This window comes from Argentina anserina, chromosome 2 (assembly GCF_933775445.1).
Source record: "Argentina anserina chromosome 2, drPotAnse1.1, whole genome shotgun sequence".
In the NCBI taxonomy this organism is placed as follows: domain Eukaryota; kingdom Viridiplantae; phylum Streptophyta; class Magnoliopsida; order Rosales; family Rosaceae; genus Argentina; species Argentina anserina.
This window is the reverse complement of record NC_065873.1, coordinates 23,731,650-23,751,400: the sequence shown is the minus strand read 5'-3', so window position 1 is coordinate 23,751,400 and position 19,751 is coordinate 23,731,650. Positions and strand designations below refer to the sequence as shown.

General features: G+C 39.9%; 2 protein-coding genes across 4 annotated transcripts; one reads left to right on the top strand and one right to left on the bottom strand.

Moving 5' to 3' along the window:
• The first annotated feature begins 14,866 nt into the window (after positions 1-14,866).
• LOC126805548 (vesicle-associated membrane protein 711) lies at positions 14,867-16,155 on the top strand. Its single transcript, XM_050532345.1, has 4 exons — positions 14,867-15,148; positions 15,220-15,410; positions 15,491-15,654; positions 15,812-16,155. Exons 1-4 carry the CDS (start codon positions 14,932-14,934, stop codon positions 15,900-15,902), a joined length of 663 nt encoding a protein of 220 aa, XP_050388302.1. The 5' UTR covers positions 14,867-14,931; the 3' UTR covers positions 15,903-16,155.
• A 98-nt stretch (positions 16,156-16,253) lies between these two features.
• On the bottom strand, positions 16,254-19,628 carry LOC126805547 (protein FAR1-RELATED SEQUENCE 6-like). Of its 3 annotated transcripts, none has more exons than XM_050532343.1 (3): positions 19,499-19,620; positions 19,011-19,073; positions 16,254-18,309 (listed from the first exon to the last, which is right to left on the bottom strand). In XM_050532343.1, exons 2-3 carry the CDS (start codon positions 19,014-19,016, stop codon positions 16,300-16,302), a joined length of 2,016 nt encoding a protein of 671 aa, XP_050388300.1. In that variant the 5' UTR covers positions 19,017-19,073; positions 19,499-19,620; the 3' UTR covers positions 16,254-16,299. The 3 variants fall into 3 exon arrangements, with proteins under 3 accessions (XP_050388300.1, XP_050388299.1, XP_050388301.1); XM_050532342.1 differs by having other exon boundaries at positions 19,011-19,170; positions 19,499-19,599; XM_050532344.1 differs by lacking the exon at positions 19,011-19,073 and having other exon boundaries at positions 19,499-19,628.
• Between the last annotated feature and the right edge of the window lie 123 nt (positions 19,629-19,751).

Here is a 19,751-nt window from a genome sequence, read left to right as displayed (position 1 = left end):
CGTAGGCATAGCTGAACTGATAGATCGTTATACCAAAATTAGTCGAAATATGAAAACAATTAATAACCATTTATAGTGTATACTCAGATGTTACGTACTTATACACACCAACTTCACAAGTACTCACTATTCATCCCAGTAGTCAAAACATCTACAGACATTTTAATGACCATTCAAGATTATTAATTGTACGTTTGATGTATAATGTTTATAGAGACTATCGGTGTACACATACTTACGATGGTATAGACACTATATATAAACAAAGGTGCGGTAAATTCATAAATTAATTTAAAAAAATAACATAAATTAATGCGACACTTGTAAATAGCAAAAGATCATTACACCTACATCACTATATTCGTACTTAATTATACGTTATGTCTCTTCTTGTAACATACCATGTGGAGCTCATCATGAAATGGAACACCCGAAAAGGAAAATACGAAGGCCAAGTTTGGACTGGAATCAAATTAGAAGACTCAATAATGAGAAATAGCAACACCAATTTTGGTGGTGGTGAAGAAAAATGACGTACGAAGTCGGTAATACAAAGCAAAGCGCACTGGGGTATTAACATTGATGGCTTACAGCTCTGTGACTAGGTTAAGACAAAGATGAAGGCAGGCACCTTTGGCTTCTGGTGTTCCAATTTTCTTGTGTTTTGTTCTGTAATGAGATACTCTAACAGATACTGGAAAGCAATGGGGAGTAGATGCTGCTAAGGTTCACATGGGCTTGCTATAAGTGTCGGGGGCAGGGGACTACGTAATTGCCAATTTTGGTCATCAAGAGGAAAAAGAGGTACGTCCAGAGGTTCGGTGATGCTCCAAAAATATTTCCAGTGATCGTTCTCCTATGAATGATATGAGAATTATGAGACCGATTGAGGAATCATCAGTGGATATCCTTCACCAATTTTCTCAAATCTATTCTCGCGAAAAACCATGAACAATGTCTTTGACGTGGTTCTTTAAATTACTAAGTGAATGAATTCGCTTCTAACCGCTCTCTTCATAGTTCATATAACGCTCGACGTAAGATCGAGGACTCATTTGATGCAATGGAAATGACGAAATTGAATGGCAAGGGTGAGCTCAACCTGTAGGAGGGCCACGACCATTGGCAATTTCTTCGGATATATACATACGTACCTTTTATTTTTGTAAATGATTTCATACGTACCTTGTTAATGATAATCACATGTAAGCATGCATGCATGCAATGTACGTTCCAGGATATAAATACCCAAATTCATAAAACCCTAGGGCCGCCAAAATACATTATTAACCATATGATCAACCAACTTAATTCTGTCCGCACATAAGTGGAGGACACTTTGTAAAATCTTTCTTCACTCAGACTGAAAAAGCTGTGATCTTCAATGAAGAAGGGGTGAGAATGGAAACTAAGCGAGCCACGGAAGTTGAGGTAGCCGGTGCTGCAAAAATGGTTGGCCACCCTATTATCATCAGTGGTGTGAATGGCTAGCTAGGAACGATATCTCTTGTCGAATCCAGTAACGGATCTAAAGTTCAATTGCGGAAAAAAATTCCAACAAGAACTTATATCACTAAGAATCAAATAAGATAAATAAATCAAATAAAATTCAAATAAGATAAATAAATCAAATAAGATTAATCTGAAGAACAATTGAAGGTATTTTTAATATACATTGAATTTTATTTTATCTCAATCTTTTTTCATTCATTTTTCTTGTGTAAAGTGATGTTAGAACTTTAGCCGTTCAAAGAGAGCAACATACGTTTTTGAAAGATGAGCCATGTAAATTAAGAAGAAGAAACAATAGAAAGTTCAAACATATGTGTGTAGTATTTGAGGTATGCCTTATTAGGTCACAAAGTAGGGTAACTATGAATTGGGCTTGGGTTGTAAAATAAAAACTTTAAGCCATCATTGACTCTTAATGACAACCATGTCTTGGGACTCGATTGTTTTGCTAGAACTTATACGTATTAATGTCATTTTCGAATGAGTTTTTGCACAACTTGTTCACTTTCATTATTACTTTCAAAATTCCAATAGAGAAAAAAAAATGGCCGGTAGTCCTTCTGGTTGTGAACTTGTGATGACATGTTTATTAGGCTACCGCCACCTTGTGCAGCAGCCATCCGCCTCATATTAACAAACCGTTTCCTTTTTTTATGAGCAATTAGATATTGAAAACTGAGGACATGGGCAACCTGAGGAATAACCAACTCTCTTCCCACATAAAGTACAATGTGAAGTAATCTTGTTAGTCTATTGGGAAAAGACAACCAATTCTATCAGTCCTTGCAACCGTGCAACTTATTTTCATGTAATGACAGTCATATACTTGTAGCTGAGAGAAATTGTACTGAGAAACATATTTAAGTGAACATACCAAATATTATGAATATGTGACTGAGATAAGATAGTTGTTGTGAAACTATGAGCAAGAGAAGATCACTGATCAGCAGAAAAACAAACGGATTTGGCATAATTTTTTCCAGTGTTGGCACTGCCTATATACATATCTTCCTCCATTTTCAAAATCAAGAACAAAGCAGTAGTAAATTTTTTTTTTCAATTTCAAAAGCTTCAACACCTCCATGAAGTACTGGAGCCTCTATTACATGAGCCAACACAACTGCTGAATCCGCATATGCTTGGTCATAAGTAAAGCCGAGATAGTGATTAATAAACTCCAAACATTATAAACCAGAAATTAGCAACATTCAAAACAATGTATCGAAACGTAGCATTAATCCAATTATAGTATCAAATGATGGTCTAAGCTCAATCTCTTGATTGTGTCTCTGCAACCCAATATGGCAAAACTCAAGAATATGTGAAAGTGCAGTACCAAATCGTAGAAATGACTGCAAATTTTTCTATCAAATCATTTCTCCACTAATGCTTTCCGAACCAGCTGAAGAAGAAAATTAACCAAGTTGTTGTCAATACTAGTAACCAGTAGGGAGTTCATCAGCTGAGTAGGAATAATGTCTTTAGCAGTATCATGTCTTAAGTAGTCATGCACATGGCTACACATTTTCCAAAAATACTGGACCTTTTAATTTCAAACTTTCAAATGAACTCTGGAGGAACACAAATGGCAATCTTGCCACCGAAAGTTCAAACAAACATGTAAAATACATCACAGAGAGGAGGCACATTCTTGCTCTTGCATGGTGCTCATTGAGTCATTGGTAGATAGTTCTCTACTTATATTAGCAACGCCTTGATCGAGCTCATTAATTATAATCACCAAAAAGAAATGCCAGAAAATTGGTTTAGTTGTCTAAAGCCATGGTTCCCAAAGGTAGGCAACATTAGAAAGCTTTTTGGAAACTAAAGTTGCAATACATGATTATGAAGAGCACAGTCAACATCCAAGATCACACGTCTTCAGCTACCACACACTATATCAGGAAACAATCTCTTAATCAAATCAAGGTTATGAAGAGCACCACTCTCACTCTCAGTGCACTAAGAATACTAAAATCATTTGGGGCAACAGAGAACAAATCACATGACAAGCTACCATAGACCATATCCTTACCCATGAATAATATCCACAAGCTACAATGTCTTCTATAGTTTGCATGTTGATAAAGAAAACAATCACAACCAATAAATGCTAGATGTTGTTACCCTCAAAATCAGTATCCTTAGAACATAAGTGTCTTGCAAACTTGAGCTCATAAACTCTGAATTGAGGTGTACATGATGCAATGAGGAACTTGGGTTGATAAACATCAAAACTGAATATTGTTTTCAGTGTGATTAACCAAGTTGCTACTTTAGCTCAGAGACCTCAACTGTTTGAGTGGATGGTGGGTATCAGAAGGAAGATACATGAAAACCCAGAACTGAGACAGTGTAATATGCTTGTCATTTGTCGAAATCTGCCCAGCGGATATAGCATATTAAGCCCAGCCTCCAAAATTTTCTCCCAACAGCCGCTGGGAACGCCGTAGCATAGATCCGCCTCTGGTCGAATCAGTATGTCGAACGATATCTCCAGGGAATTATGTAGACCACCTTTTGCAAATCTCTTTATCAGAATTATAGTATTTCCAAGCAGGCGCGGATCTAGTATAGAGCTGGGGAAGTCCTCCCCCTAAAATCTTGGAGGAAAAAATTTATAGTACTATTATATATATCTATGAAATTAAGTCCACCCTTAAAACTACTCAAGCCCACTTGAGAGAGGCACAGTCTAGCCCACATTTGGGTCCTCTTAATTAATCAATCAGCACTTCTTTTCTCAAACAAAAAAAGAAAAGAAAAGGAAATGGGTTGTATTTGTTCGACACTCCCTACTATCCCTGCGAGTTCTCCAGCATCTCTATCTTAATTTTTCTTCAATTGCCCTAGCTCTTAAAAAATTGGCAATCAAGTCTCTGCGAGCTCTTCATTCTCTCAGCCATCCTAGTTAAATCCAATATAAGTATTTCAATTCAATCAATTGAATCAATTTTAGGGTTAAACTAAAAATTTGGGGGAAATATAGTAATCTACATTTAGGAAGATCTAATCTAGATAGAGTGATTTGTAGATATCATTCAATGGCGGATGTGGATCCATTAGTTAGTCCATTACAAGTTTACAACTTTGTAGTCTGTTGAGTGCTGCTGAGGACTTAAGATCAATCTGCTGGTGTTTTGTTCTTCTTTGGTTGTCTTCTTTTAATTACAAGGTAAGACAATATGTTCTTATATTCAACTTTACATTACGAAAGGCAGTAATATGTAGTATTATAATATATATATATATATATATATATATATATACATACATTTAAGACATATTGGTTGATTTGTTATTTGTTAGTGACTTAGTGTGTTTCAATAATTGGATAATTAGGATTCAAATTTGAATATCTATGTTTTGATTTATATGGGTTAAATTATAATGTCTAAGTCTCTACCGAAGAGATCAAAATTTATTACTTCATGGTTTAGAAAAATGAGTCCTCAAGTTCAAACCCAATTTTTGAGCAATTTGTATGCACTACACATATTGATTATCTGAGCCAGATCTTCCATTCCCGAGCCAGCAAATAATGTTAATGCTCTTGAGCAGGATCTTGATTGACCGTTGTCCCATTTGGCAATATCCATTTAAGGATAGAGATAAGATTCAAAAAGACTATTGTTTTTGTATTGAATTTGAAGAGTAAGATTCATTATGTAAGTGTATCTTTTTTTTTTCTAATCAATAAAAAAATTTCACATCATCGAGATTTTTCATTATAATATTTTATTTATTTTATTAACAAACTCAAGTCCCCCCCCAGACTCTAATTCCTGCATCCGCCACTGTTTCCAAGTATGCATCCTCCTAGCTAGTTATAGAGCTAGCGTATCTTGGACATCGTACCATACTGATCGATCATCTATCAGCTTATTTTGGGTTTGATAAGATCGAACGTTGAAAGATGACGATGGTATGCAAATATGAATTAAAGAATTCTCTTGGGCGATCTCAGCCAAGCTTATCCTGGTTCACATATATATATATATATATATATATATATATATATATATATATATATATATCAGTCGGAGTCATATAATGTAATTTAGGGATGTAAATCATGTAGTTAGTACTTATTTTTTATGTATATAGTAGGACATAGTACATAGGGTTGTAGTATAATGTATTCCATATATGTAGCTTCTAGTGTGAGATGAATAGATATGAGAAAATTCATTTTATAAATTGTATCATATTTGACTTGGTATCAGAGCAAAGATCTAAAAAGACTTTGTCATTTTGTTTCAGCTGCAATCTATTTGTGGAATTAAAACCTTTTTGTTAGGGTTTGTTCAAGTTCGAGTGTTATACAATGTCCGACATCTTGGTGTTTTTTCCAAGCTTTAGCATCGTCCTGGTCAATTTCTGTTTGGTGTTGTCTTCAACTTGGGCACCAAAACATTTTGTTTGAGCACCCATTCATATCGACCTCATTAGATCGTTAGTCCCAAGCTGCAGTCCGGCGTTAGTTTCAATCGAACCAGTCCTGACTGGCATGATTCTAGTCGGTGTTTCCCGTTCAGTTTCAATCGACATTCCTAACCGTTCTTGTGAGCCCCAGAAATATTAACGAGCTATATTGAGATCGTATGGTAATTATTTTACGATCTCAAAAATTATTAAAGTAAATGTTCGAGAATATTTTTTCAGAGTTTTTTGATAAGTGACTCTCTTGAATTAATACTCGTATACATTATGTTGAGTACTTGAGAATGTTTGGTGATTTTTTTGAATTACGGAGTTATTTATATGATTTTTTGAAGTTTGGAAATGTAAATGAATTATTTGGAAAATCTGAAAATGTTTACAGTGCAACATGAGCCATCGATTAAATCTCAGCCCTTGGATTTAAGTAGGTGGGGGTGATATATATGTAGAGGAGAAGTGTACAAGAAAAAGAAAGGAAAAAAAAACAGAGAAGCAGCTATTTCTCTAGGGAGGAGTTTGTGCTAGGATTTGAGTATGCGCTAGAAAATTTCTAGTAATTGTGTTGAAATTTGGTGCAAAATTAAAGAACTTGTTATCTTGTTGAGTTTGATGAGTGAAGTCGAGCCAAATTGAGGTGCAAAATTTAAGAGCTTGTTATCTTGTTGAGTTTGATGAGTGAAATCGAACAAAATTGAGCAAAATTGGAGTGTGTATATGTTTGAGGAGCCAAATTGAGCAAAATTGAGGTTTATATATGTTTGAGCAATGAAATTCAGCAAAATTCAAGAGGTTATATCTTGAGTTTGAGTAGTGAAATCGAGCGAATTGAAGTGGTTGTTCTTTGTTGAGAAATTGGTGAGAGTTATAGTGAAAGTGGGATTTTGAGTTGTGTTTTGGTGTTATGGTGAAATTGAGAATCTGAGTAGAGTTCTAGTGTTGTGAAATTGAAGAGGATTTGTAGGTTGTTTAGTTGAGAAATTGAAGCAGATTTGTTGAGCTGTGGTTATTGTTTGTTGAGTTGAGGTTGCTGAATTGGAAAATTGAAGAAATTGTGTTTGATAATCTTCCGCTAGTTGTTGTTGAAAAAAAAACTCTTATTATATTGAATTTGTCACATAGATTCATATCAGAAATTTGCAATGACTCCACAAGCGACACAAGCTACTCTTGCTCCTAAGCCGAGTCTAACACATTCTGATGTTCACTATATTCTGAGTTGTATCACTATGCGCCTCAGCGAGAGAAATTTCATAAAATGGAGTTTCCAATTTCAGTCTACCCTTGCTGGTAATGGTCTCCTTGGTCATTTTGATGGGACTGAATGTGCTCCTCCTCGCTATGCTCTTACTATTGATGGAGGAGTTACAAATGAAGAATCATGAAGCTACAGGGTGTGGAAACAAACGAACATGGCCTTATGAGTACTAATGACAACTATAGATGAAGATATTGTAGATGTCATTCTTGGCTGCAAAGCATCTAGACAAGCATGGCTTGCACTCGAGGAGTGTTTCTCATCAACATCAAGGGTAAACATTATGCAGCTAAAGACTGAGTTGCAAACTCTCAGGAAAAGTGGAGAATCTATAGAGAAATATCTGCAGCGCGTTAAGAATGCTCATAATCAACTTCAGTCTGTTGTGATATTAAATGAATTGTCTGATGAGTACTACATGGTGAGAACTGTAATTGAAAGAAGATAAACTCCCATTTCTCTAAGGGATTTGAGGTCTTAGCTGCTTCCTGCAGAGAGGCGTATTGAGGGCAGTTTTTCTCTAGGCTCAAACATGGCTGCTATGGTAGCAAGGGGTGATGGAGCAAGAAATTGAGATAGAGATGGAAATAACAGAAACGAGTATAAAGCTAAAGACAACAAGACAAGTGGGAATAGAGATGTCTCTGAGTGTCAAGTGTGTGGAAAGAAGGGTCACACCGTGGATACTTGTTTTCGAGTGCATAAGTGTCAAATATGTGGAAAATATGGTCATCTTACTAGTACATGCTTTCAAAATCCAAGTTATAAAGGAAGTGTACAAGCTTCTCAAGCTGCTCAACAAAACAGATCTTCTGGTCCATCTCCTGAGTGTCAAATCTGCTCAAAGAAAGGTCACACAACTGCCAACTTCTTCTACATGATAGATGTATCCTCTAACCATCCTTCATTATCTATTCCGACTTGTCAGATATGTGGCTTAAAAGGTCATGTAGCATTAAACTGCACGCACATGACTAATTTTGTGTATCAAGGATCTGATCCTCCATCTACTCTTACTGCTTTGACAGCTCAATCATCTGGAAATTATAATGTTTCTTATCAACAGCCTCAGAGCAACTATGTGATTCACCATGTGTCGTCTAGTTTAGCTTTTCCGGGTGGCTATCACCCTAGCAATGGTGCATCTTCTTCCAACTCTGTGGTATCAAATGCTCATGTAACAGTGAAGTCTGGGTAGGTGACTCTGGAGCTACCCATCACATGACTTCAAACTTGAGAAATCTCACTCTTGCTCAACCCTATACAGCTGACAACAAGATTACCATTGGGTTGGTACAGGTTCGCAAGTTACTCATACTGGTTCTAGTCTCATTAAACTGGCCGATCATATACTGAAACTTAATACCATTCTACATGTCCCAAATATTGCAATGAATATTTTGTCTTTTACTAAGCCGTGTAGAGATAATAATTGTTTCATAACACTTCATGAAAGTGACATTTATGTGCAGGACAAGGCATCCAATAGAATTATGTACCAGGGTGTTAACGTAGTAATTACCGGATGGGCGGCTGATCACACAGTTAGCTATTAGTGAGTGTTAGTTTGACACGAGAAGTATAGTGGTTCACCTCCCTCTCTTGGGGTAGGCTACGTCCACTTGAATCCACTAGTATAGGCAAATAGCCTTAAGGTATACATGTCGTGATCCCCTTCTAAGTGGGATGAGAGGTCCATTTTATAGGTGAGGGAACCCCTCTCATTTACATATTCTTCAATGTGGGACAAGTCCCCTCTAGGCTTACTATGGAGCCATCTTGATGAGGTCGGAAAGGTGACTTCTCGGTGGTGTCTTGGTGAGTTCCGACTATCATTGGAAAGCTTGTATGACGAGGTACGCTATGAATATCACGGTTGAGCCACATAGTGACTTGTAGATCCTCCTAGAGAGTGATGATTATGCTCGGTGGCATGCCATACTAGCTCTGTGCTAATAGGGGTGCCAACATGTCCCCCCGCAGTCCATAAGTAAGAGGAACTTCTTGCTTGGGGAGTTTATCAATCAACATGTCACCGAGCATAAGTGTCCGGGTGGTGGAATACCCCTAACAATCCCCGAACTCCTTAAGCAAGAAGAGACTCTCAAACCTGCAAAACAAAGATAAAAGCATATGTGCACGAAGTATGTCCGTTGTCATGGATAGCATAAGAATGTACGAGCGCGATGTGTGTGTGACACATGATGATGCGTGTGTATATGTATGGTCCCGAATATGATCTAGTACGCAAGTGTGCGTAAGTCCTCGAAACTCCTAGTCAGCGAGGCGGTTTCGAGTGACATGGCCTATGTGTGCAGTGTGCTTAGGCGAAGTAGTCTTCCGTGATGACGCTTTGGACTTATATGGCCACTACGGGCGAGTGTGGCTTCTATATGCCAATTTGGCCTTTGAAGGCTAGTGAGACCTCTATAGGCTGGTGCGTCCTATATTGCAGTGTGCGTATGACGGCGTTGAGCCACTGCGGGCGTAATGTTTCCATCTTAGCGCAGAGTTTTGCGCGTAGGACGTATGAGCGCTGACATAGAGCGTTGTGCATCCATCTTAGCGTAGTGACCTACGTGTAGGACTTCTTTTGGACGTTGAATTAGAGCGTGGTGCTTCAATCATATCGTAATGGGCTACGCGTATGACGTCTTTTTGGCGTTGAATTAGAGCGTGGTGCGTCAATCATAGCGTAATAGGCTACACGTATGACGTCTTTTTGGCGTTGACATTTGAGCGTAAAGCTACTATCGTAGCGTAATGAGCTTTACGCGTAGGATGTCGATCCCTCTTGGGTGTAGTACGTCCTCTGAGCGCAGTGTGCTTTGCGCGTAGGACGGCTTGAGCCCTCTTGGACGTAATGCGCATATTTACTCGGCTTGAGCCCTCTTGGGCGTAGTGCATCCATCGTAGCATAGATAGGCGTTACGCGTAGGACGTCTGGATCCCTCTTGGGCGTAGTGCGCGTATTTACGCGGCTTGAGTCCTCTTAGGCGTAGTGCATCCATCGTAGCGTAGATAAGTGTTACGCGTAGGACGTCTTTGAGCCCTCTTAGGTGTAGTGCGCGTATTTACGCGGCTTAAGCCCTCTTGGGCATAGTGCATCCATCGTAGCGTAGGTAAGCGTTACGCGTAGGACGTCTTGAGCCCTTTTGGGCGTAGTGCGCGTATTTATGCGGCTTGAGTCCTTTTAGGCGTAGTGCATCCATCATAGCGTAGATAAGCGTTACGCGTAGGACGTCTTGAGCCCTCTTGGGTGTAGTGCGCGTATTTACGCGGCTTGAGCCCTTTTAGGCGTAGTGCATCCATCATAGCGTAGATAAGCGTTATGCGTATGACGTCTTGAGCCCTCTTGGGCGTAGTCTCTCACTTTTTGGTGGGGAGAGAATTTCTGATTCTGTGATGTCTGAGAACATGTGATGAAACAGTCTGCATAAGGAATTTAATTGTTCTCCTGAACAATGGTTAGAAAAATTCCTAGTTTCATTAGCACAATCAAGTTGGACATTCAAGTATGTGCGTCACACATTCTCTAAGCATATAAGATATGGCTAAGTGCCATTGCTAGCTAACTCTACAAAGTGTTGTAGGCAATGCGTGAAAACCATGCGGGCATGCATATCAAGTGTGGTATGTTGTAGGCATGCTTTATAGCGTAATAAAATCATGCTAAGACATGGTAATAATTAACTATTCAGTAGGAGTAGGGAGGCATAGCATTTTACTTATCTTATGCCGATGTGGAGTGGAGTTGCGCTTTATGCAAGTACCAAAATCATGTTGGAGGTGTCCAAGCATGACGCTCCTTTGCGCGGGGAATGATTACAAGTAGCCGCTTTGGATTTGAGTGAGGAGATGTCCGGTTTGAAGAGATTTTCCTTTCAATTCTCTGTGTTATGGTAGTGGTTTGTTGCGGGTTGGTTGGCTTTGCCAGCAAGTCCCGTTGTGCCAATGATTTCTTTTCTCTAGCGACTACCGAAGGCTGCAAAGTCAACCGTGGAGCAGGACTATGAAAGCCGACTGTGGAGTAAGACCGTGGAGGTTGACTGTGGAGTTCCACCGTGGAACTATGGGAGCATCAGTCATGGGACTACGGGAGCAGCTGTGCACCGTGCTAGTAGTCGCGTACTACGCTAGCAGTCAAGTGACTACGATAACAGTCTTACACCGTGCTAGCAGTCGCGTACTACGCTAGCAGTCATGTACTACGCTAGCAGTTATGGGACTACGGGACTAGCCGTGCACCGTGCTAGCAGTCGCGTACTACGCTAGCAGGAGCGTGGAAGAACGTCCACCGTGCTAGCAGGAGTGTGGAAGAACGTCCACCGTGCTAGCAGGAGCGTGGAAGAACGTGACCGTGGAAGGCATGGACCACGGGAGGGTTAAAATTTTTTTTTTTTTTAAATCTGACTGCGCCGTAGTGAGCTCATGCACTGTGGGGTATGGGGGACCATGGGAGGTCTGTTGGTGGGGAGCGATGAAGCTAATTGTGAGCTTCCCACAGACGGCGCCAATGTTAACGTAGTGATTACCGGATGGGCGGCTGATCACACAGTTAGCTATTAGTGAGTGTTAGTTTGACACGAGAAGTATAGTGGTTCACCTCGCTCTCTTGGGATAGGCTACGTCCACTTGAATCCACTAGTATAGGCAAATAGCCTTAAGGTATACATGTCGTGATCCCCTTTTAAGTGAAATGAGAGGTCCCTTTTATAGGTGAGGGAACCCCTCTCATTTACATATTCTTCAATGTGGGACAAGTGCCCCTCTAGGCTTACTATGGAGCCATCTTGCTAATTGATACAATAAACTTGAGATGCAAGTCTATTTCTAATTTGTTACTTTTCCAAGGTACTACGCGCTTGTGGGGGAGGAAAAACTTTTGCAGAATGTGGTGTTTCTCGTCCGGCTGCGCAGCAGCGTTGGTGCCAGCCTTCGGCCGCGCTGGCGTGCGGCTTGTGCAGTCGGACGAGATGGCAGGCTTGTGCTCCGGCTTTGTGATCGGAGACCTAGGCAGAGTGGATCTGAGATGAGACCGAGATCTGTGGTGGTGATTGCACGGGATGGGGCTCTGTGGTGGAAGAGATGGTCCGGCCTTGTGATGGTGACGGTGCTCCTTGTAGCGATGAGGGGAGAGATCAACAGTGGTTTTGGGAGAAGAGATGTTGAGTGTCCAATCATGGGCGGATCTTTTTTTCAGGATCCGGGCTCTCGAATTACTTGGTGGTGGTGGGTGATGGATGCCGGATCTCTGCCAGCAATTGTCTTTCGTCGAATGTATTGGACCAAGTGTGGCGGCGGCGCAAAGGACTGGGTGATGGTGGTCTCGGTGTCACGGCGGTGGCGGTCTCAGTGCAACGACAGTGCATTTCTTTGTCCAATCCTTGGGCATGTTGTGCTCTTCTATAGTTGTGGGCCTGGTGGCTTCTGTTGGGCCTTGTTTGGCTTGAAATTAAGGATTGGGTTCAGTTTTTGGGCCTTAACCAGATTGTTTGGTTTGTTAGTGTGTTTAATTTTTTTGTTTTGGTTGATAATTCCCTACATAAGTTTTGTAGGGGGAGTCGGCCTTCATGTCTGTGTGTGCACTCTTTGTGCCTTGTCTGCTCTAGGTAGGCGGCGAGTTCCTTGCTTCGTCAAATGGTCGTTGCAGCCTAGTGGCAGGGTGAGACTAAGTGTCGTCGGATTGATCTTCCTGCGACAACATAGTTGGAGAGCTGTTGTATTAGACATTAGGATATGTAACTGTTGCTTCATTGTTGTTAGGGTCTCATATCTATTGTTCTCTCCTTCTATATGTCACCGCTGTTTTAAAGCAAATAGTCGCCATCAGTGTAGTACATTTGCTAGTTAGTGCTTTGTTGAGTACTCTTTGCTATATGTCACCGCTGTTTTAAAACAAATAGAGTCGCCATCAGTGTAGTACTCTTTGCTAGTTGGTGCTTTGTTGAGTACTTGTTTGTAAAGAGCTTTGATATTATGTTAGGTGTTTGTAATCATGGGTTTAGGCTTCATGTCCCCCCCTTGTATTCGATAGTTTCATTAGTGAAGGCTAGAGGGTAGCCACACCAGCCCTCCATTTCAAAAAAAAAAAAACCTTGAGATGGAACTGTTTTAGGCTTTCTGCTTTCATATATGTTAACTTGAATATTTGAATAGCGAAGGGCCGTAGAGAGTTTGTATCTATATGAGAAATGAATCGAAATATCGAATGATGTTTAGTCATATATTTTTACAATGCAACTACTATAAAAGCGAGTAGCCACATTTCACCAAATTGGGAATATGTGAATTTGCCTCTCTGACACAGACTCTTACAAAAAAAACAATCAGGAATATGATGGTAAAAACTAGAAAATGAAAAGAAATTCTATTGTTGTATATACACGGAGGAAAACTATGAGATCACAAATTCACTTACTCAATAATCATCCACGTAGTTTCCCACTCTCACACCCATAGGGTGTGTACATTTTCTAGTAACTATATGACTAAACAATTAGAGTCGAACAAGAATAATGAACTTGCAATTCTCTTTTGCAGGTTCCTGCATCAAAACAAGAATTTCGCTAATCACAAATGAGGCCGAATAAAACAATACAAGTAGTCACTGATAAATACGTAATGTAATACAAATACGTGTAACATTACGAGACGTCCATTGGACTACCATGAAGCTCCTATGTTGGTGGGACAAACCCAAATCCAACGATCCTCAATAATCCACACAGATGAAAGTACATATATTTGCCTCTATAAAGTTGATGAAGAACCAAAGAGAGTGGGAAGAATCAAATATGCTAAAAGAAATATTGATGGAGTTTCCTAGTAGGACTAAGAATTCTTTACGACATGATCTACTTACCATATAGGTAGTTTGTCGATTTGATCTTTAAAGGGTAGTTTGAGATATATTTGGAATGGTGTGTTCAAATATATTTTTCAGCAAAATAGGGAATAGATTTGAATAGAGATTGATATAGAAAAAGGGTTTTGATTAATGGATATATTTCATATTTATGTGGGTTCTTTTTCTAGTTAGAAATATATTAGGGAGGTTGTTAAGAGGTATTCATATCCGTATCAAGGAGTTGTTGAAGAGATCTCGTTATATATATTCAAATGAACAACACAAGGAGGGGTGGTGAATACCGAGAGAAGAAATTCAAAGAAAAAAGAAAAACTTTGTGCTAGGAGATTTGAGTGACTTCGTTAAAGACTTTAGTGACATAAGAGATCTGAGTGACTTCATTGAAAACCTATGTGGCAACATCGATGATTTAAGTGAAGTCGACATACGGTATGCTTACAATGATCTTAATGAGGTTGTATCGACACTTGAAACAACGATTGAAGTTGTTTCAATACTTGAGTGTGACTATTAAATAAAATATTTTACTCTTAAAAATAATAATATTATTAATTAAAATATAATTTTTATAAAATAAATTATTAAATAAAAAATGAAATTCTTTTACATATTCCATGTTATTACTCTTATTAATATACAGTTCGAAAACCAAAACTTTCACCATCGCGGTATATTTTACCATTGTTGGCCGACATCAGTGAAAAAAAAAAAAGATCAGAAAGGTCCACCCGGTCCCAGTCGCCATCAAATTCCAGCTCTACCAACAAACGAAGCTTCTCTTCTTCACATCGCGTTTTCAAATAACCCCCCGACCTCTCTGATCCCCCGACACGACGTCGTTGCGGCCGCGATGGCGGTACTCTACACTCTCGTGGCGCGTGGATCGGTCGTCCTCGCTGAGTTCAGCGCCGCCGCGACCAACGCATCCGCCATATCCCGCCAAATTCTCGACAAAATTCCCGGCGACAGCGACACGCACGTCTCCTATTCCCAAGATCGCTACATCTTCCACGTCAAGCGCACCGACGGCCTCACCGTCCTCTGTATGGCCGACGAGACCGCCGGCAGTACGTCATCGTTTTTTCGCTCTTCAATTTCCGATTTCTTTTGAATTTTGAATTCGCTGATTTTGGCGCAGGGAGGATGCCGTTTTCGTTTCTTGAAGACATCCACCAGCGATTCGTGAGGAGCTACGGCCGCGCCGTGCTGACGGCTCAGGCCTACGGCATGAACGACGAGTTTTCTAGGGTTTTGAGCCAGCAGATGGAGTACTACTCCAACGATCCTAATGCCGATAGGATTAATCGCCTCAAAGGCGAGATGAGCCAGGTGAGCAGACATTTTCTTTCAATTGTTTTTCGATTTTTCGAGTTTGATTATTGATTGCAGTTTGATTTTGAATGTGTTAGGTGCGTAATGTGATGATTGAGAACATTGATAAAGTGTTGGAGAGAGGTGATCGGCTGGAGTTGCTGGTTGATAAGACTGCTAATATGCAAGGGAACACTTTTCGATTCCGAAAACAAGCTCGCCGCTTTAGAAGCACTGTTTGGTGGAGAAACGTTAAGCTCACGTATGTTTTCGAATCCCATTACTAAAAATTAGAACTTGGGAGTAGTCTGCATTGTGTAGGGTAGAGCTTTGTTGCTGTTTTAGAACTGTGGATGGATTTGAAGTACTAATGTTCATGCAGTGAATGCCTAGCTTACGAGTTACTTTGGATTTTGCAGGATCGCATTGATACTTGTTGTGCTAGTGGTAATCTATGTCGTGCTGGCTTTTGTTTGCCATGGCCTTTTACTACCCACCTGCTTGGGTTGATTGTGGGACTCGAGTCGGGGTGGAATGTGTGCTTTCTCTCTTCAGATTTGTGTCTCCTGGGCGTATGGGATTCTTCCAGTAGTGTCAGATTTGAAGTGTTTATGTGTGTGTAGTCTTCTTGATTCATTCAGGTTGTAATTTCCTTTTTCCTTTGGCCAAAAGGCTCTTATGTTTCTTGAAACTATAGCTTGATGGGTTCATATTTATTGAGGTTTATATGGAGTTCTGTTGCAGAGTACAACTCTGATGTTTACCCTGTTTTTCATTTTATCTCTGAAAATTTTGCATTACCGAGCTTCACATGAACTCGCTCACTTTCCATATAGATGACAACTTACCATAAAGGGGAAATGAAATGGAGGAAGAGCACTGTACTCAAGAAACTATGTGTATAGTATTACTGTTCTGTTACATTGAGGGTATCCTCTACAAGATGAAACTTATTCAACAACTCCTCCAATGCTTGTAAGGTAGTCTTATAATGTACCTCGGATTGTGCCCCTTCTTCTGCAACTGGAAGAGCGAGCTTATAAAGATGGTCGTGCCAGTATGCTGGGTCGTTCACGTCAATATTACTCGATCCTTCATGCAGAAGATGCCTGCGCTTGAAATCTCTACTCCACCGTGGCAATATGTATCGGGATGGGATGACTTCCACACCATTGTAATTTAGAACGCTTAAGGCATGCCTGCACAGATACCCTTTGTAGTTGAACAAACTGCAGATGCATCGGATATCTACTTGTGTAGTTTCATACAGAACCTCGTAACATCGGATTTCCTTCTCAGTTCCTTCAACTTCAACTCGTTGTTTAACCATGTAGGTTACTATGGGCCCATTGACATTGACTTGCCTTGTATTGAAGCAGGAGGCCATTCCCTCAACCTCCAATTGGAACCTCTTGAAAATTTCTCTCGTGTACACTTTACATAGTTGCACTTCGAAATTGCATCTTGTTTGCAATTCAAAGCTTGACGTTCTCGACTCTAGATCTGCCACAACCTCTTTCATTCGCTTCCTATGAAGAGCTAGGTCATACTTGTCAACAAACTCCTTGAAAGATGTATGTTTATGTACATAACCGTCAAAAAATGCAGGCAAGCTCTCATTTTCACGGATAGGAATCATTCCGGCAAAAAATGTGTCCTTTAAGTAGACTGGAACCCAGTTTTTCCGATCCTCATACAATGTCTGAAGCCATTTATTATTCCCCAGTTCATGCCGCTTGATCATTTCATCCCAGGATGTTTCAAACTCAGATATTTTCAAGGATTCAAAGACTGATTTCTGCAACTGTCTTTTGATTGCTTCATATCCATTCAGTCCACCCAACTTCTCTGGAACTCTCTGCATGACATATGACAAACTATAGCAATGGCGAGCTTCTGGGATCACCTCAGAGGCTGCAATTTGCAACGGTTTGCATTGGTCAGTAATGATGACCTGTGGAAGGCGCTCTAGCATGCATTTAAGCCATGTACGGAGCATCCAAACATAACAATCCACTGACTCAACCCCAAGGAAGCCACAGCCCAACAGCACCGATTCTCCATGATGATTTATTCCAACAAATGAAATCAGGGGGAGTTCAAATTTGTTTGCCAAGCACGTTGTATCTACGGCAACAGTGTCAGAGAAGTAGCCATACGCAGCCCTGGACCTGGCATCAGCCCAAAACACATTCCTCAGACGTCCATCATCATCTAGATCCATCAAATAATAAAAATTCGGATTCGTCAATTTCATTCGACAAAAGTAGTTATAAACTGCAACAGCATCTCCTTCTCTAAGTTCCAAGTGATTAGAGTGATCAATGGGATTTAAACCTTCAGTTTCACTTACAGTTGAGTGTCCATTGCACCCAACATCCATTACAGGCGTTCGATACAGCTTGATTGTATGAATTTCTGTAACAGGATCTGGCTGTTGTTGTGCATTTTTGGCAGCAATTATCATTTTCTTATGCGACTTGTAAAACCTTTTGATCTGTGGACTCACCTGATGGTTGTGTTGAAGCTCTAATTCAACTATTCTCCACCTTTGGGAGTCTACCAGCTTGATAACCATCATTGCAGGACAACCAGTTCTTGTCTCTGGTCTTGGATTGTTTGCATCACTCTTTTTCTTGAATCCCGCACTGCTGCAACTTATTTTTGCTCTATACCGCTCTTTTCTCTTTGACCTGAACCATGAATTGCTTACTCTAATGCCAAATCCCTTTTCTTTACCAAAGACATTGTAGAAGTCATATGCTTCATCAAAAGAGTCAAACTCCAATCCCACAGTAGGTTGTGGGGGGACCTGTTTACTTTGTGTCTCCCCAACTCCAATATCCTGCCCTCCCTCCAAGGCATACTCATCGCCTTCATCAAACACTGGCTCGCTATTGAGACAAACTTCTTCCATCTGAAATAGCAAACATAAAAAGCAAAATGTTTTATTCGAGGTTCCCCCAAATTGTTGCATGATTAAATGTAAATTATAATTTCAAATTTCATGATTTACAGCGACTCTAAAAGAACTAGACATCCAGCTGCCAGAAGAGGGTTTCAGCTCTAGTAAATTTTTGAACATATTTAGAAGATAACAGGGCAGACAGAAAGCAACACAGAACATAAATTTCTGAAATGTTCTAGCATACCACAATTGACACATAGTATTGGTATTAAGCGGATACAAGCTATTTGAGATTTGCTCTTATCACAGTCAAATCTACTTGTAATCCTATTTTGGCATGGTAATGGAAACATTTGGAGTTCACTATTAAAAATGATTTGGCAGCTTTCATTCCTTTCAATGAACAATTGCGATTCTCGATGACACAAACTTACTTGAGACCAGTCTATATAAAAACGATTTTTCTAAATTTGAAATGTTCAAGAACATGACTGAGAATGCTTTCAGGAACAGGTTGAGCATGCTACAACAACTGCAGCATATCACAGCACCCAAAACATGTCACAACAACCGCAGCTCATCAAATTTGAACACTAAAGATGGACACTCAAACCGAGTCAATTACATAGACTGAAATGCATAAAATGAAGACTGAGGAACACTCAAGACAAGCAACGAAAGAATATATAAAAAGTCATTACGACTAGTACCTCCATATCAAACAAAATTGCTGTCAATCATGTGGTTGGTGCTGAATAATTTCCTTCCAGTCCCTAATCAAATTCATAAAGCTCTGATAAACAAGTAGATGTACTCGAATTTACTGCAAACTATTCACTTCAAGCTATAGATTCACACTCAAATCTCAGTCTGCACATATACAACCAGTAAACCACTATAACACACTGGATTCTTTATTCTTAGTACTTACTGTACTACTCAAAAGACGAACCCTCAAAAGATTCAAACTTATTATAAGCTCAGTAATTGGATACAAAAGAGATCATGGAAAGTTAACAGTTCCTTGTTTTTTCTGAGATTAATGGTTAAAAGTTTAAACATTAGTTTAGTTTTCCCACCATTTCTGGGGGATGTAGAGTTCTAGGTCAAAATGAGGGGAATTGAAATCCATTATTGGAAGTTGAGAAAAGGAGAGAAGGAATTGGGAGAGAAGAGTGGGAATTTAAGCGGATCTTACAGCGATGAATCGGGTCGGACTGGGTTGGGCGCGAGGCGGGTAAATCAACGGAGTGAGAACTTGGGGGTGTCTCCGACTTGGCTGTTGCTGGAGAAAATGTGCGAGTCACACTCGGGATTACGGAGCTTCCACAAATCTATTCACCCTTCAGGTGACACGTGTGGGTTCGATACCTCCCTGTATATTTTGCTCTCTAGTTTTTCCAATTAATTGCGTCTTTTTCAAGTATACTGTCATATGTAATTTCATATAT

Excerpts from the sequence above, each read along its gene's own strand:
- LOC126805548 (XM_050532345.1), top strand. The coding sequence starts at position 14,932 with ATGGCGGTACTCTACACTCTCGTGGCGCGTGGATCGGTCGTCCTCGCT. Across the intron at positions 15,149-15,219 it reads GGCCGACGAGACCGCCGGCA|GGAGGATGCCGTTTTCGTTT; the intron begins GTACGTCATCGT and ends ATTTTGGCGCAG. Across the intron at positions 15,411-15,490 it reads TCAAAGGCGAGATGAGCCAG|GTGCGTAATGTGATGATTGA; the intron begins GTGAGCAGACAT and ends TGAATGTGTTAG.